The sequence below is a fragment of the Photinus pyralis genome, unplaced genomic scaffold (genome assembly GCF_008802855.1).
Source record: "Photinus pyralis isolate 1611_PpyrPB1 unplaced genomic scaffold, Ppyr1.3 Ppyr1.4_LG4, whole genome shotgun sequence".
NCBI classification, from domain to species: domain Eukaryota; kingdom Metazoa; phylum Arthropoda; class Insecta; order Coleoptera; family Lampyridae; genus Photinus; species Photinus pyralis.
Genome location: NW_022170511.1, coordinates 13,299,040 through 13,316,202, shown reverse-complemented (window position 1 = coordinate 13,316,202; position 17,163 = coordinate 13,299,040). Strand labels below are relative to the sequence as shown.

Genomic DNA, 17,163 nt, shown 5'->3' with positions numbered 1-17,163 from the left:
TGTTCTGGCAGTAGCTGTGGTTTTCTCTGGAATGAACGTTGACAAGTTCGTTTTTGATAAAAATGTGAAATATACAAGCAATATCACAAATCATTATGTGTGCTGCCGATCAAAATTTGACAAACGTAAGCTATAAGCCAAAAGTTAACACAAAAACAGATTAGATATCGTGAAAAGTCTTCGACTTCAACTGTTTTGCGCAACTGCCGAAGAACAGGGATTTTCGCTACGAAGCTTGACGTCGGTCACTAGATTCCGATGGTTTTGAGTGTGAGCGCATACCGGGTTTTTTTAATGTTGATTTGATTGTTCTGTTTTGAAAAGTTTAATTACATGTAATAATCATTTTATTTTTTCTTGTACTAATCATCAATATTTAAATTTCGTGTTACAATTTGTTACTATCTAAATTTTACATTGAATTATTTATTTATTGAAACATGTCGTTCTTCAAGCTTTAATGCTTTACATCTACCGGTACTGTATCATACTTTTGTAACTATGTAGTAGTCTATAGCTTTGTAGCCCTTCTAGTGTCTGTATAGGTTTTTGAGCCGTAATCAACTCACTTCGTTCATTTTTCTGTAATATATTTCGTTGAAGAAATAGCATTGCAAATCATGCTAAAACCATTGCATTGATACCATATTCATCCAATTTGTAATTTGTGGTAAGAAATATAAATGTGACAACAAAGGGCGAACAAGGGAAATTCGTGCAATTATAAATTAGCAAATTTTCCAATGAAGGCCATGCCCTTGTAACATAAAAGATGCGATAGATCACACAACTTCGGCCTTTGCATCTAAAAAACTTGGAAAGTGGAAAACTTTGCTAAAATACGGCAAAACGCAAAGCAAATCGATAACGAGGAGTAACGCGGACAGAGAATACGTGTAGAAATCAACCTGGCGGCTGGAGGTAATTAAATGGCAGTTCATCTTTAAACAAATTATGTGAATCCATTTAATTGCGTAATAAAGCATTCCGGTTATCGCTACACTAAAAAACAATAAGCCATTTATGAATGAACGACTGAATGAATCGTAGTAGAGTAGTAAATGCTCGTAGTAAAACTACAAAACAAATAAAAAACACAAATGCATTCATTCTGTTTGTTGACCTTTCTGCTCTCGCTTATTTACTACTCGTTTTAACAATGTACGAGTACAACTCGGAAGTTATTCATTTGTTTTGTATTTACGATGTATTTACGTTTACTTACACCTCGTAATGTAACTAAATAAAACCATTTCGTACCGCGGCGGATCTATTTTTAAAAAAGTAATTAGAAATGTTGTACCATAGAGGAAATACAATTTTTATTGTAAAATTGCATTTCCTCTATGTACCCAATCAATTTTTCAAATTTATAAGTGCTGTTGATTGTGATTTTGGACTTGGATACCACCAAGGGTAAAAGGTAGAAAATTAGCAGTATTTTTAAAGCTGTGGCGTCGCTAATTTTTCATGACCGTTTTTTTAGAAAGCTATGTGACTATTATAGTGCACAATGTCCCTACGATGTATGTGATTGAGGAACGAGTCGGCGATTTAGCAAATGTCCAACCGGCTGCTCTGAATAAAATCGCCGGCACTCGTTTATTGGCGGTCGATGAAAATTGTTCCACTCAAAATTTAAGTTGTTATCACTTCATCAGCAACACCTAACAAGCAGTGTAACCGCGCATACCGAAACTTATGATCTGTGATTTGCTTCAAAGGCCACTTCATCACCTATTTAGTTAATAAAATAAATTATCAATTATGTCTTACTTTAGGTAACCCTAGTGTATAGAATATAGAAGAATACAATAGGGTGACAACCCCCGTGTAAGTACTTTTTGGACAGAGTAAATTTAGGAGTTATAGATTACACTGCTCAATGCTAGTGTAGGTACAGAAATCTGCAGCGCAGCATGAATCATTAAAATTAAAATGAGCTCATAAAGGTACAATCACTGTAATAAATGAATAAACAATGGTACAATGAAGGTATTGTTCACAGGTCCTGGAATGTCAATGATATATCTCCCGTATAAAATTCCAATTCTTTATTTTTGCAACTGTATAAAGTCAATGAGAGACGAGCATAGGCATACTCATAGTAATAAACCACAGATAATAAACGAACGATCACATAGGTACAAATAAGTGAGGAAGATGGGTAGAGAATTCACTAACAACGTGTCCATGGGCCCATTTGATGATATTGAATTTTTTAGGACTATACAGGGTGGTGACTTGCGTCACGCATCATAGGGATTTCAACGTAAAATTCATAACATGCGATTATTGGCTCCCCAAATTATTTTAGAGCAAAAATGTATGAAAAAAATGTAGAAAAAATTTTTTACGTCAATAAACCGTATTAGTTTTCAATTTTTTACATAGTAAAGACGGAAAATTGAGAAAATAAAACCCGCATCTTTTTGAGTAATCTGCGATGCCATGGAATTTTCTAAAACAAAAAGATGTCTAGTTGTCAATTAGCAGCTGCATTTTATGATCGACTTGGTTACTGTCTTGCAGTTAATGGTGACTTATTCGAACATTTACTGTCAATTGTTGTATTAGCAAACCGTTTTTAGTAATTTGGTCTTTCTTTATGTTGAATTCGCTGTTCTAAATATAATACTTTTTGATAGAATTTGATTTGTTTTATAGCAGACATTCCATGGCATGACGGATATTGTAGTTTTTGTATTATAAAATTCCATGGCATCACAGATTATTGAAAAAGATGCAGGTTTTATTTTTCCAATTTTCTGTCTTCATTATGTAAAAAATTGGAAACTAACGCGGTTGATTGACGTAAAAAATTTTTGTCTATAAAAAACCTTAATACATTTTTGCTCTAAAATAATTTGGGGAGCCAATAATGGCATGTCATGAATTTTACATTGAAATCCCTATGAAGCGCGACGCAAGTCACCACCCTGTATACTTAGAGATGTTTATTCTTCTTGTACAGTTGTACACCATTGGACATTGGAACTTAAGTCCCATCCCAAATTCCTCCGAAAAATCTTCCTAAAATATTTTCTTATAAAAATGGTTACCTACGAAGACTTACGAAATCATAATAATCGTCTCATTTTAACGGTGCAAGTCAAAACCCTATTAAAGAACATTGAGGAGCTATCGAAACTAATATTAACAAGTTAAAAAGTCATTATGGATTATGCAAACATAAATGACGAGAGCGTATTTTGATTTTCCTCCTAATAATATTAATGCTAGGATCGGGCGATCCTTGCCCCATTCTCATGCCTTGACCACAGAGTGACTTGGTAAGATAATTTTTGATTTTATATTTGACAGATGAAAAATATGTCCACGGTACACGAAAAAAAGGACATTTCTTATATCTATATACAATTTTAAATGTTTAAGCGAATTTTTCGTAGCATTTGACATTTGGAATAAGCACTCTCATTTCGTACGGGAAAAAGTCATATACGTCACATGTGTGATAACGGAAAAACTTCGAAGGTGCTCCCACAAAACCAAAATAGTTCGGCGTTGAGCGAAAGGGTATGGGATTTGCGTTTGATTAAGGACAGCGATATCTTGACACGCTATGGGATGTACGGCAGATATCTTTAATTTATAGTTTTTATCCCTAACAAAGTTTAGCTGCATTGTGGAAATTGTTTACCAAATGATACGACGGACGAACTTAACCTATTACGCAAAAACCGCATTTACTATACGTACTGCAGTGGAAGTTTAAATGACATTGTACGAGAATATTTTAATGTTGGATGTGTTTAAAGTGTTCCTTCAAAGACTATTATGTTTAAATGAGAGCAAATGGCGGTGCAGTGTAAGTATCTGATGTTATTGTAGGTAAAGATGTTTTATTTTACTTGGTCTTGTGATTTCTTACTACACGCGCGTGTGGCTGTGGAATGCTCCAAATTCGAGAGTGACAATTAAGATATCGAAAACCGTAAGAAATAAGAAGTCGGTTAAATGAAGGCAAAGTATTTTAGTGCCGAATCTAACGCTGCTTGGTAAGTAAAAGAATTCATACTAATTTCGTTTGTCCTTTCTTATTTCAACTTTTTCTCTACTACAAAGCTCACATAATTAAATTTTAAGTTCCACGTTTCATTTTTTGAGGTAATCATCAACTAATTTTCTATTTTATATTTTGAATAAGCTGAATATAGGTACTGACGCTTGCAAATGCCCAAATTTTCTTACAACTCGAATTATCTTTCACACTATACTAGTTTTTCGGATATTAACCATAAATAGTTACACGAATAAAAAAATGCATTCAAATACAGAGGGGTTCCATTGGCGCCCTACTTTGTGAGCGCACCGTGTATAATAGATACGAAATATTTTTAAAATGTGGAAAATATTCAACCATATCATAATACAAAAGCACAATCTTATCTTCAAAGCATTAAGTTGCTCCGCGCAATGACTCGCCCTGTACAAGCAAATCCTAAAATAAGTGACAAGGGGCAATTTATTTAAGAAACGGGGTCCATTTACTAAAAATTAATTCAAAAACTCTCTGGTTTAGGCGTACGCTGACGTCCAAATTTAGCATAGGTAGATCAAAAAATTATCAAAGTCGTCGTGTGAGATCGAAGGGACTTTAGCTCATTTTCGTGTGGCAGATCAGTATTCTATTAGCCACTTTTGACTCAACCACCAATAAAAGATTTTGTCGAAGGCTACTACATTCACTTTGTCGGTACCCGCTTCCCACTTTCCGCGTGCAGCCGCAATTAGCGTTTAAAGTTTTGACTCCACCCTCAGTAAAATCTTGTCGGGGGCTACCACATTCCCTTTGTCGGTACCCACCTCCGATGCCCCGTTCATCCCAAATTCGCGTTTGAAGTTTTCACTCCACCATCAGTTGGATCTTGTCGGAGGCTACCACATTTCCATTTTCGGTGCAAAGGTCGTTAATTTCGCCCCTAGGACAAAAAATAAAATTCCGCGACGCCGGAGTTGTGCGCCTTTAGAACATCTTTTCGACGACACCAATTTGAAAAGAATCGGACCAAAACTGTAGTAGAAGATAGGAAAAACTGAAAAACCTTCACGTTAGTAAACTACGCTCGAGGATAACGCCCAGATGTCGCCAATCCCACATCATGTACCCTTTCCCTGAGATTGACAAATTACACGGTCTTGTAGATGCACGTACATCCGTTGCCTTTCTACAAGAGTTCTTCTACGCGCCCACATTTGCTGCCATCCAGCCAACCAGTCAGCCGGCCAACCAGCCCGCCAGCCCGCCAAAGTGAGATTAAAAGCTACTTTTTACAAATAGATTTGCAAAAATGCGCTAAAAATACTGATATCCCATTAATCTAAATAAAAGTGGTCGTTGGATACTCTGGATACATATTTTAAACATTGAAGTTATCGCACATTTTGCGAATGTATTTTGTAATGTAAAATGAAGTAATGTTGTAAAAAGAAGGCAAAAAAAATAAGATTAGTAAATTCAAAACAAGTTTCTATTTCGGCGTTTATAGAACATAATTGAAAGTCAGGAAGTAGGAAATACCTACTCATTCATATGCAGAATAGTTTGGTTCAAAACGTAGCGCGTAAATATGGAAGAAAACTTTGGCAAGCGGGGTTAAGTTATGTATTTCTGAAGTGGCTCGCAACGTTATCAGAATCGAAGAAAATTTAGACACAACAAAAGAAAAGTCTTCGAACAAACTTTAAAGAGCCCATCTACGAAAGACGATTGACCGAATTCGTAAATAAATCATATAAATATCCACACCTTACAGCTATTGTATTCTCACTAGAACCCCTGCGTATAATTTAAATTTTTATGAATGCCGAACGTCTGCCCTAAATAATAACCACTTGTTTGCTTTTCACCCTAAACTGACTTTAAATGGGGTTGAAATGGATAATCGAGTAATAACATGGCATAAATTTAAAAAGTGTATTTGAAGTTAAAACTTCATTTTGCATCAAAATAATGAATGAATAGGGGGAATGTTTACGCATCCCCTATTAGCATCGTTTAACACTGTCGTAAAATTTTAATAAATGCCTTTAGCCGATGTATTTATCTGCCCCCAGATTAATATTACGTGAGATAAAACGTAATTACATATACAACAACCCTTAATTAGAACAACGATAGGCGAAGTTTAACGACGATATTGACCTTCGAAAAGTGACCATTAACGGCTTTTTGATTTTATGCAAACACACGTCAGTTTACAATTGCGAACCGCAAATAGAATACAATCATTATTGTAATCTTTAAACCGGTATTTGTTTAGTTGAATAGGCTTTATCGCGGCGTCTCAATTTCGCGTTCTTATCTTGCAGACGTAATTTGTTTACGCCATTGTCAACCAGAAGGACAGTCATAAGTTGCATTGTTTATTTTCTGGAAAATTTATCGTGTACCTTAAATGAGGAGTGAAATAGACAATGGAATCTATTCTTTTCCATAAATTTGCATAAATATGGTTTTGTGTACGATTGCCTTGATCTGATGAATATGTAACTGGAGGTGATATTTGGTTTTCACAACCAAATACCAATATGATATTTCGGATTTAAACAAGGTACGAGGCATGGCATACGATTTTCAGTAGAGGAATTTTTTGCCGCTTAGTCCGCATTCGGAAACCAGACTTTTAATCTGGCTCATATTCAACACAGTACAGTTACCGAGGATCAGGATACAAAAAAAATAGTAATTAACATCTGCTTATTGATTTACCTTCAGAGGTATAGTAAGTAATGTAAATACATTAAATCAAACACTCCCAGTTGTTCCTAAGAGCACCGGACTCAAAACGGATAACCCTTCACACGTTTCCACGGTGAATTTGTTTTTAGATCTAATTGAACAGTTGTAAAAGCATTTGGGTGCATCCATAAATAAATGTTATACTTATGTATCAAATTTCATTTAAATAGTGAGTTGGAGTGTCTATCTGCTCAAATTAACATACATGTAGGTGATCACAAATTATCAATTCAAAGGTCTGCAAATAATTGCGATATACTCGACAAATATCAAATAGTTATTTGTTTCATTAGTACAAAAAATGTCAGTTTTCGGGACGAGGAAGATAGTTGCTGGACGACGCGTTAGCGGAGTCCAGCAACCTTCCGAGTCCCGAAAACGCATTTTTTGTACGAATAAAACATAAAATTTTTTCTCCAACCCCCTTTTCTTCAAATTATATTCGAATTTAGATTCAGTCACAGTTTCACTACTAGTATAAGAACTTCTGCTTTCTTGTCCTCACGTGTCATGCCACTCTAGTTTTTAGGTTAACTTATAACCTATTCGTTCTGACTTCTTACTTCTCACCTCTCGCGACTTTGTAGGGAGCAAATCTTGAGGTAGCATGTTCTGCCGTTTCTATAATCTCTGGCGGAGTGCAATCCATGTCGCTATCAGTTTCAGTCATTTTATTGTATACACAATTAATATTGTTATATTTTGTATTGAAATAAAAAACTTACCGTACAGTTTTTTAATTAAAATTAATTGCAATTAACTTTTTCAAATTTTGAATTCAAAATGACAGATAATAGTGCAAGGGGTCTGAAGTAGATGGCGTTACGCGCGACGGCGGGTTGTATACGTATTAAAATTACGTTCATCGAATATGTAAATTACGTTACACATGGTTTAAATAAAAATAGCGAGCGTAAATCATTTTCAATACATGTACATACGTATAGGTAACATCATTATTTGCATTGAATATGCAAAAATATTTGATTTGTATGTATAGAAATATCTTACAACCTGCAATGTAAAACGATGTCAATGTGACATATCTCCGTGATTGTAATTTTTTAATTGGCCAATTTTCAAGGTCAATTTCTTTTTGGTACTAGGACCAAAAGTATCTACTTTTTGTACAGTTGCCATGGTGAAAACGATTAATCCGCAAAACGTCAATTTTACGTACCGAACACTGTCACAAAATAGCGTCTTATTCAGGTGGTTGGAGAAAAAAACATTTATTCTAGTTACTTTATATGAATCGTGAACTGTACAACACAACTGAACGACTGTAGCAAATTGCATATAAATTTCCTACCGGAGTAAAGTAATACGGACAAGTCCACTAAGCCTTCATGTGTTTCTAATAAATCCTCTGTTTTTTTTACCGGTCCGGTGACGGATCAAGTAGAAACCCATCCGTTGGTACGCCGGTACTGGACCGATTTTTTTTACGGACGTCGATACGTGTGAATGTTCAAATACAACTTAGTTATTTCATTTAAATGTCTGAATAAAAAATTTGAAATTGCGCTTGCGCAAATCAAATTTGTTGATCGGCATCAGTTTTACTTTTATTTGAGGTATCCACATAAAGAAGTTCATTTAAATATCGTAACAGATAAAAAATTGGGATTCCACAAATACAAAAGTTGGGTTGCGCATTCGCAATTTTTTTTAATCTGCACAGTTTTTGGGCTGTAATTTTTTGGCCGAAAACAATAGCGATCTTTCTTATATCCTGAAGAACATGTATATCAATTTTCAAAGCGATCGGACGTTTCTACACAAAGTTATCATGCACACGGACAGACAGACAGCAATTCAAACTTATAAACGATCTCAAGGATCGTTAATAACGTAGCGGCTGTAGAGATTGACGAAATGGATTCATTATTTACAAATGTTCAGAATTTGCCAGACAATACCATGTGACTTACATTTCGAAGAATTGGAAAATTATTTGAGCAATCCAGCAAACATGGAAAAAGCGATAAGAGTAATGTTTTTAGACAAATTTTCGAAATGAAAGTATGTAATACAATTTGCTCCTCATCTTATAAAATATAGGTAAGAAGGAAGTGTTATTTGCCTTATTTGATACAGTCTTTCTGTATAATTTTTAATTATATTGTATTTGTATAAAACTTAATTTTTTATTATACCTGAATCACAATCTCCGTTTTAAACACTCAAATGCGTGCGAAAAAGGGCCTTTAAAACACACGTGCTTTAAAGTTGCTAAGTAACGATACTTCAAGTATGACTTTTGAAACTGTCATCTGGATGAAATAAAAAAATCCTTTTAGGTCGCTTTCTGTAAATGCAGAACATTTCTTTGGCTATCCTTTGGTTGAAGCTTTCACAAACGCTTCCAAATCTGTTCCACTTTTTAATCGCAGCATTGCTTTAAAGTTTTGAATGAATGCACCAAAATATAGAAGATTTAAATACCTTTGACATTTCCTTCATATATGCCAACGGATGCATTTAAGACTTTATTCGTAAGTAACTTCCTATTCATCCATGGAAACAACTTTTCATATTCTTTATAATAGGCTTTACTGGAGTTGGATTTTACACCTACCAACGTTTGTTTAGATTTCACAACAATCGATTTAATGGACGGTGTATTATCATTTTCAACGGAAATCGTTTAATTCACAAAGCCGATGATTTTTATAAGCAAACGTCAAGTGACATTTCCATGGCAATCGTGAAATTACGAACACCCAGCCCACTTAATTAGACATGTATTCGAGTATAACGTCAATATGATTTCATTGTATTTCCTATTTTTAAATTATACTGCAGGTATAATAAAAAATACTATAAGATACACGTGTATAATTGGTCTTTAAAGCACTTGCAACGTTAAAGGCACTCCGCTTTGCGTCGTGCCCTTAAACTCGTTGCGCGTGCTTTAAAGACTTGATTATACACTTGTATCTTAATATACTATTTTTGTAGGTAAAAAAAATTTCCCAGAGAAGGGGCAGCAATGTGTATGAGTTTATTTCTCGTGCGACAGTACGATTGATTACTAACCAATTTTGTGGAACCACATTCAGTTTTATGGGAAGACGACAAAACAGACTTTTAAAACTTTAAATTTGAATGATTTTTTTAAGGTAAGTTTCATTTATTTTTAAATGTGTCACATTCTTATTTTTCCCACAGAAGCGTCTATGTAACTCTTCAAAAATACAACAATAAAAAAAGTTGAAGCAAACATTGCCAAGTGGGTACCACGGTGTTTAGAGAGAAGCAAAAATAAAAATTATCAAAACTAAATAGTGTTGGTATATAATATAGTATAGTATAGTATAGTATAGTATATTTTTTATATTACCAGTACATTCCGTAGAGAAATGTATGCAATATTTGTCATAAATTGTAACAGCAATTATTATATTATGCATATTATTACTAAACCGTTAAAGTTATTCTTTAATTATTTATTTATTTATTTAGGTATTTGCTGAAAACAACAGAAATAACATTCCATATAAAGTTTTTGATTGTGACTAAAAAATACGTATACAAGTAACTATCTGATAAAAACAAGTGAAGTAAGTAAATAATATTTTTATAAACATAAAACTAAATTTTTCTTAAACTGCGATAAAAACAGCCGACAGGCCAAACAAGTGCAAGTTGTTCATTTGAACAACTATCTATAATCAATATTTATGCCTTCTATATTTTGTACGAAAAAAGTACATTTTATGTACCTACATACAACATTTTTTACAGTGAATGTCCATACTTATGTACTGTGTATGTATATGAAACATCCAAATGACGTACGTGTAAAGTACAGGTACAACGTTGTGAAGTTTGGATGTCATATATGTAAGCGGAACTTCGTGAAACATGAAAACATCACGTTTTATTACGGCTCGCTAAGGCAGCTTTATTATACCAAGGGGTGCGCGAAGGAGCGCGGCCCACATATGAGGACTTCGTGTTCGTACGCGACATCCAAGAAAGACGGTCGAGAAATAGAGCAATGTATCGAGCCATTGTTACTGTTCAATAAACGCCCACTGTAAATTGTCGTATAGTGTTTAATTAAGGGGTGTAATACCCCTAATCCTCTTTACCGTTAGTGATTCTTTTACATATATGCGCACAAAAAACATACCTAGTATCTAGCATGGACGTTCCTTGTACAAGTAATAAGGTACGTTCTGTGTATGTACACTGTACATGCGGGTGTCATATGGGCAATAGTGAGCATATTTACATCTGTGCGTATAATTACGGAAATTTGAAATATTAATTACGAGTGAGAACTAAAAATAGTACCTACCTATTTCTATTGATGACCGAACACCAATACACATTCTTTTTAATTCGCGACGCAATTAATATTCTTAATATGGGTTATAAATAGTGTTATAAAGTGCTCTATTTTTTAGTTCGTGGTTGTATATTCTTCATAATTATGTCCAAATTTTTAACAGTACTAGATTTTCCCCCCACGACATCGGACGCTAAACATTGACTGATATATGAATTCCTTATTCCTATCTGCCCCAATTGTGGATCTAAACCACTCGAGCACACAGAGCCACGTAAAAAAATTTCATCAAAATCCGTCCAGCCGTTTAGGAGTTCAGTCATAGACACACGTACTGACGTATATAGAATTTTATATACTGCTGTGTTTATTTCGTCCGGCAGGATGAAATTTTCGAAAATATTAATTAAGATATACAAGGGCGTTTTTTTGTGTAATTAACATTCGTAATTAAATTTTTTTAATTTGTCGTTGGTCTATGTAACGACATGGGGTTTATTGTGTCATACGAGAAAGCGGTCAATGTTGTTTTTGTTTACATTTTTATTTTATTTAACGTAGAATTTGTGGGAATTTTGTTTGGTTTTTATCTGTTATCAAATGTAAATGCTTCATTTAATTGACAGGTGGATGTCATTTATCACCTTTTCTGTGTAGTTAAGAGAGATGAAATTTTATTTTTCCTAAAATTTAAGTTTGGATTTATCTCTTAATGTCTGATAACAATTTTTTTATAAAAATTATTCGACGTCTATTTTTTGGTCTATCAACGTACGTTGAAGGGAAAGTCTTTGTTGTCAACTATGTATGATTGGTTGTTATAATTTTCATTTTCGGAAGAAGGGTTTCGCCGTAAATAGGACGTTAACAAGAAAAGCGTTTCATTGAAATTTTAGACATACTCAACGCACAACTACGTTTCTTTGAAAATTAAAATCATATTTTTGCTATGTTCAGTACCGGGATGGGGAGGGGGGGGGGGTTGTTTATGAAGCCGTCGAATTCGCGGCTAGTTATTGTTCTACGTTTTGAAGTTTTGGCCATTAAAGGTGCTGCAAGAAGAGGTGTTTGTCGGCGCCCCCATAAGTGTGTAAATATGACTCGATTTGAAGTTGAGTTTTTTATTGGAACGTCCTTGTCTGCCCGAGGAGAGGATGCTGCGATTACCCGGTCGTGAGTGTAAAATTTCATTGAAAATTGTAATTGTTTTTGTATACTGTGTACGGATACTCTTTATTTGGATATTACAATTCCCGGACAAGTAATGACGTAATGTAAGAAGCCATAATTTTAGTCTATTTGTAATAATTGTTTGTGTTATCATTTTCCTTTTGTGTGTTAAAATTAAATCGAACTGTTGTAATTTTCACATTAATGTTTCATTCATAACGATCTTTTCAACGGTATTTTCTAATTTACCTCTTGTTTTTATTTGATGCTTGCCCATGGTCCATTTTAATTATTCAAAATTTTGAAGTTCAGTTTGGAGTTAGTATTTGATCTAACCCACTATCTGGTACAAGTTAACAGGTTAACTGAGAACTGTTTTGGTGTTTTGTGTACGGTCATTCTGGCCAATGGATCAGTGCACACAGCAATACATATAAAGATGTATACTTCTTTGCAAAATATAAGAATATCTTCAAGTCAAGTACGGACTAATGATTTATTTATTTATTGCCTCTCTTGTTCTAGGCCCTCAACAGTCAACAGGCTTACGCCCAATTATAGAGTGACCCGCATAATGCTTTTTTCTGCAATCGATATCCAAAGTAAACATTTGCGCTCGTATTTGGCAACGCAAACGTCATCTTTTTCGAGGAATGACACTTAAGCGACTACATAAAAAAAACGCTCGCTCTCCCAATTATTAACCATAAATCAAATATGCGTTGCTCATAGTATCCCAATGATAACGAGTAAATTACATCTTTCATTTGAGTGAACAATTTAAATTTTTTGAAAATATGTGAACTGCTCGATTGTAGAAAAAATCTTGTGTGTAATTCGAAGGCAAATTGATTGTCTCTTTCAATCGACAATATATCATTTTGCGCTCTTAATACACAAATAGCTATTTTAGAAGTACCCCTGCAGAAGGTCTTCAGTTGTTCTATACAACCCCATATTTACCTTACGAATTAGGAAAACTGCAGGAAAACCTAATTAATTATGATTATACCCGCGTTATTCGATCGTGGTAATAGTTGTCCTTATAGGTATAAAAATTAATCCTTTGTCTTTATAATAAACGTTAGTTCTACGAGTAATAATCTAACAATTATCAATTTATCACCATCTTTTGAAAAGGAGTATACATTTATCTTCAATATGTGTATTGCAGTTGTAGCTCTCGTTTAGTTTTCGATCGCATCAAGTGAAATAGTCTCAAATAAAATTAATCAAAAGAAAAATTTATTAATCGAAAAATTCGTACAAAAATATTAACTTTATATAATTGTAAATTTATATAATACATCAGGTAGGCGAATTAAAGGTATACAGAGCGGATAAGCAAAACTAAAGACACGTATCCAACAATATTAACACCCTGTATACAGAGATCATACGCACATGAATGTTTCGCAAAACTAAAAGTACATTCTTTATCGACAAACGAAAACCGTATTTTCTAAAAGTTTCAAAAGAAAACCCTTTGGTAATTAACGGCGAGATCATTACATAGGAATCCTTATTAATGGGTTTGAGCAAATTAGAATTGTCAATTTTTCAGTTTGGAAATATTTGGCACACGAGTTCTCGAACTAAAATCACAAAAAAATATACATCTACGTATCAATACAATATTATTCTTAGGTAACTTCATCAAAATCTTAAACCTATCGTTACATTCTAAAAATACGCATTTTTAGAACAATATACCCGACATAAAATTTTACATAAACTACATAGACAACTTAATTATGTATAATCAATTTGGTTGTAGCTTTTTATTTACGTTTCACTTTGGCTCTATTTTGTAAGTTACTATTTTTCCTATAGGATCCGTTCCTTATATTACTTAACAGGTATCGGAATTGCATAATTTGCACTGCGGTAACAGAGGGTTCACTACAACACTCGAGCCACTCAAGAAACTTCTCACCGTGCTCCAGCGCTTCGGACTGAGTTAACACTTCCTTTTTTGATAAACCTAAACTATTATTGTTATTATTATTAAACAACAAATTATCTAGCACCGCCCGCACTTTTGTGTTGCTTTTCAGTGAGTAGTCGTCCACCGTGATGTTTTCGCTGTTATAGCCGTCTTTGTCTTTGGTTAACTGCTGGTAGAGAATGGGTTTTTCAGGTAGGTGCTGCTGAACGGGGTAGGAGTTTGCGAATTGCTTATACCATTTCCAAAACCACGAGCTTTGGTCCGAGGGCCTGGTGTCGTTATACACCGTTGAGCTTGTGACGGTTGGGGTGGTCGACGTGCTGGATGCCGGTAATCCGTTTTGATTCTGCATCAGCCCCAGCATTGAAGGTTGCGATTTGAGCCAGTACCACACGGACTCGTCGACGCTTGTTGGGTTTTCCATTTTGGGCAGTTTGGGAGGTTTAGGTTTGGTTTCGGGTTCGGCTTTGGGTGGCGTCGAGCCGACCCCCGAGAAGGCACCGACGCTGCTTGTGCTGGTATCGGCGGGTGCCGTTACCTTAGTATTGCTTTTGGATTTCTGCTGATGCTGCGCAATTAAACTATTCCATTGTGCTAAAAGACCTATATTGCTCGTTAGATCCGTCAAGCTGCCCCCGCTATTCATATTTGGCAGGAACATCTCGGGTCGATTTAACCCTAATTCCACACTTAAGCGCGCCAGTTCCGCTCTATTTCTCTCCCTCTCGCTCATCGCCGTACTCGATTTGAAGCATTCAGTTTTGACGTTTAAATTTAGGGGTTTGCCGGCGTCGAAGTCCGCTTTAGCAAAATCCGTGACTGGCGAATGGGCATTTCCGTTTGTTTTCATGCTTAAATTGTATGGCTGTAGAACGTCTTCCAGTTTTGGCTTTTTCTCTTTAAGCTCGGCCGCGGGCGCTGACTCGTCAGTATCGGGACTGGACTGCCGAGACAGGTAGGAAATTTTGTCTTCGTTTTTACACCATCCCCTAAGGGTCGATTCCGGAACGCCAATATCGCGGGCGACGGACGCTTTGCTCTCTCCATCGTGAACTCGCCGAATTGCTTCCAATTTCTCATGAGCGGTCAAGGATCGCAAAGGACGTTTTCCTGCTTTCGACGACATTCTTATTTCTCGATTTCGAGTTGCATAAATATTCGTGGGACAACTTCGTGAATAAATGAAAAAAAAGTTTGAAGATAAACGCGCGTAACGTTCACGTAAACTGCACTCAATTAAATTAACCACGTGCTACTGTTTATATGCAATACAACGTTCAACCAATGAAAACGGCTGTCAGTGCGCAGTTCGAAAAAACTTGGAGTACACTCAAAACTTCAAACAAACAAACAAAACTTCCGCAACTTTTGACGAATGCAACACGTTGAGTAGAGCCGCAGTGTGTTTTTTACGCAGGCGCGCGCTGCATTTTACCCGCTTGCGAATTTAATACTTTTAAATATTGCGAATATTAATTAACAATCGAACGGCGTTGGCGAGTGCTTCTTGTGAAAGTGAACTGGTGGTCAGTTCCTTTGTCCAGTCGATCAATACGTGCGACGGACGAACGCGAACTGAGCACAAGCAAGCAGGGTAGGCAGGGAGGTTCGCGGGTCCCGCGTGATGGCTTGACGTGACACCCTCCCATCCCCGGTAGTGCCGGGTAGCACACACACTTGCGCGAAGACGCATTTACGCAGCTAAATTTTCTAATTCGCGAAACGCCAGACCTCACGTGGAACAACAGCTGATAACCAGCTGAAGTGTTTTAAAATTGAAAACTCACCCCCTCCCCACCAGCCATCCGTTACAATCGACCAAGCGTACTTTCATCAATCATCGCGCGACTTGACGAACCACCGAAATGCGGCTCGAAGACGCCAAATACATCAAGCGCGTTATTCCCGATGTTGGTTCAGAGGTCAAGAACAAAATTATGTATGCAAATCGCCGACTTTAAAATTCAAAGCGCGCCGATAACAATCGCGCTTAGCCAAATTCGACATAAAATTCTGTAAACAATGTCAATTATCTCGATTTACAAATTAATTAACATCGCTCGCTTGCGCTTCATTACCATGCATGTTTAAACCAACTATACGCATAAATACCCTCAATTCGACGTGCATTTATTGTTAATTGCCAAAGCAGGTAATTTATTTCTTTATCAACGATCGGCGAATAAAAGGAAAATAGCCAATAAATGAATCTATGAAAGGCAAACGAGCAACAGGTTTGTGCTATTAACGTGGTCGCTGCACAAAGAATTTTAAATTGAACTTATTTATTTATCCAAAGTATTTATGCCTTGATAAAGTTATCGAGGTCAAATTAAATTAACTGAAAGTATATGCAAACAAAAACGGAAATCTAATTGAGTAACTTATACACCCCTTTTTGATTCATAAAGCAGTCATGAATGATATGCAAATCGATATACAAGTTGTCTCTCAGTTTTACAATCTAATGATGAAAGTTTATTGTATGAAATAAATCAATCTTGACTAAAAGTTTAAATCTGAATCCAACAACCAAATTAAACAAAACAAATAAAAAGGGTAACCGCATTTTAACTTGGTATTGTTTCGTATGTAAACTAAACATTGTACTATTTCTACTGGATCTAGACATTCTGTGACTAATTTGGATGTGCCAAAAATACAAATTGTCTTCTTGCGAATCGAAATAGTCTAAATGATGACCGATGTCTTTTGAACAAAATAGTTACCGCAGGAATGGAGCGTTCGAACGTTTTCCTAACGAATAATAATAAATAACCATCAGAATCACTTCTTGGGCACTCCAAACGTAATCTGGGGCAACATACCGAATGGCATAAATCCTGGTCAGTGGCGTAACTAGGTAGGTACCGAAGAAGTCATGACACCGCCGCCCGAAAGCGCGAGGGCGCGCTGAGGTCGCAGCAGTACCGAGGGCGCGAGGGTCCAGTCTACGCGAGAGCGCCGAACGCTCTAGGGCAG

General features: G+C 35.7%; 2 protein-coding genes across 2 annotated transcripts in view; both read right to left on the bottom strand.

The window, feature by feature from the left end:
• Positions 1 to 17,163, bottom strand: part of LOC116169426 (dynein regulatory complex subunit 7) — an 80,107-nt gene that overhangs the window by 48,765 nt on the left and 14,179 nt on the right. The window lies entirely within an intron of this gene.
• LOC116169427 (protein distal antenna) lies at positions 13,457 to 16,040 on the bottom strand. The gene has a single exon (XM_031485514.1). It carries the CDS (start codon positions 15,305 to 15,307, stop codon positions 14,015 to 14,017), a length of 1,293 nt encoding a protein of 430 aa, XP_031341374.1. The 5' UTR covers positions 15,308 to 16,040; the 3' UTR covers positions 13,457 to 14,014.

Coding starts and splice junctions, on each gene's coding strand:
- LOC116169427 (XM_031485514.1), bottom strand. CDS start 15,307: ATGTCGTCGAAAGCAGGAAAACGTCCTTTGCGATCCTTGACCGCTCAT.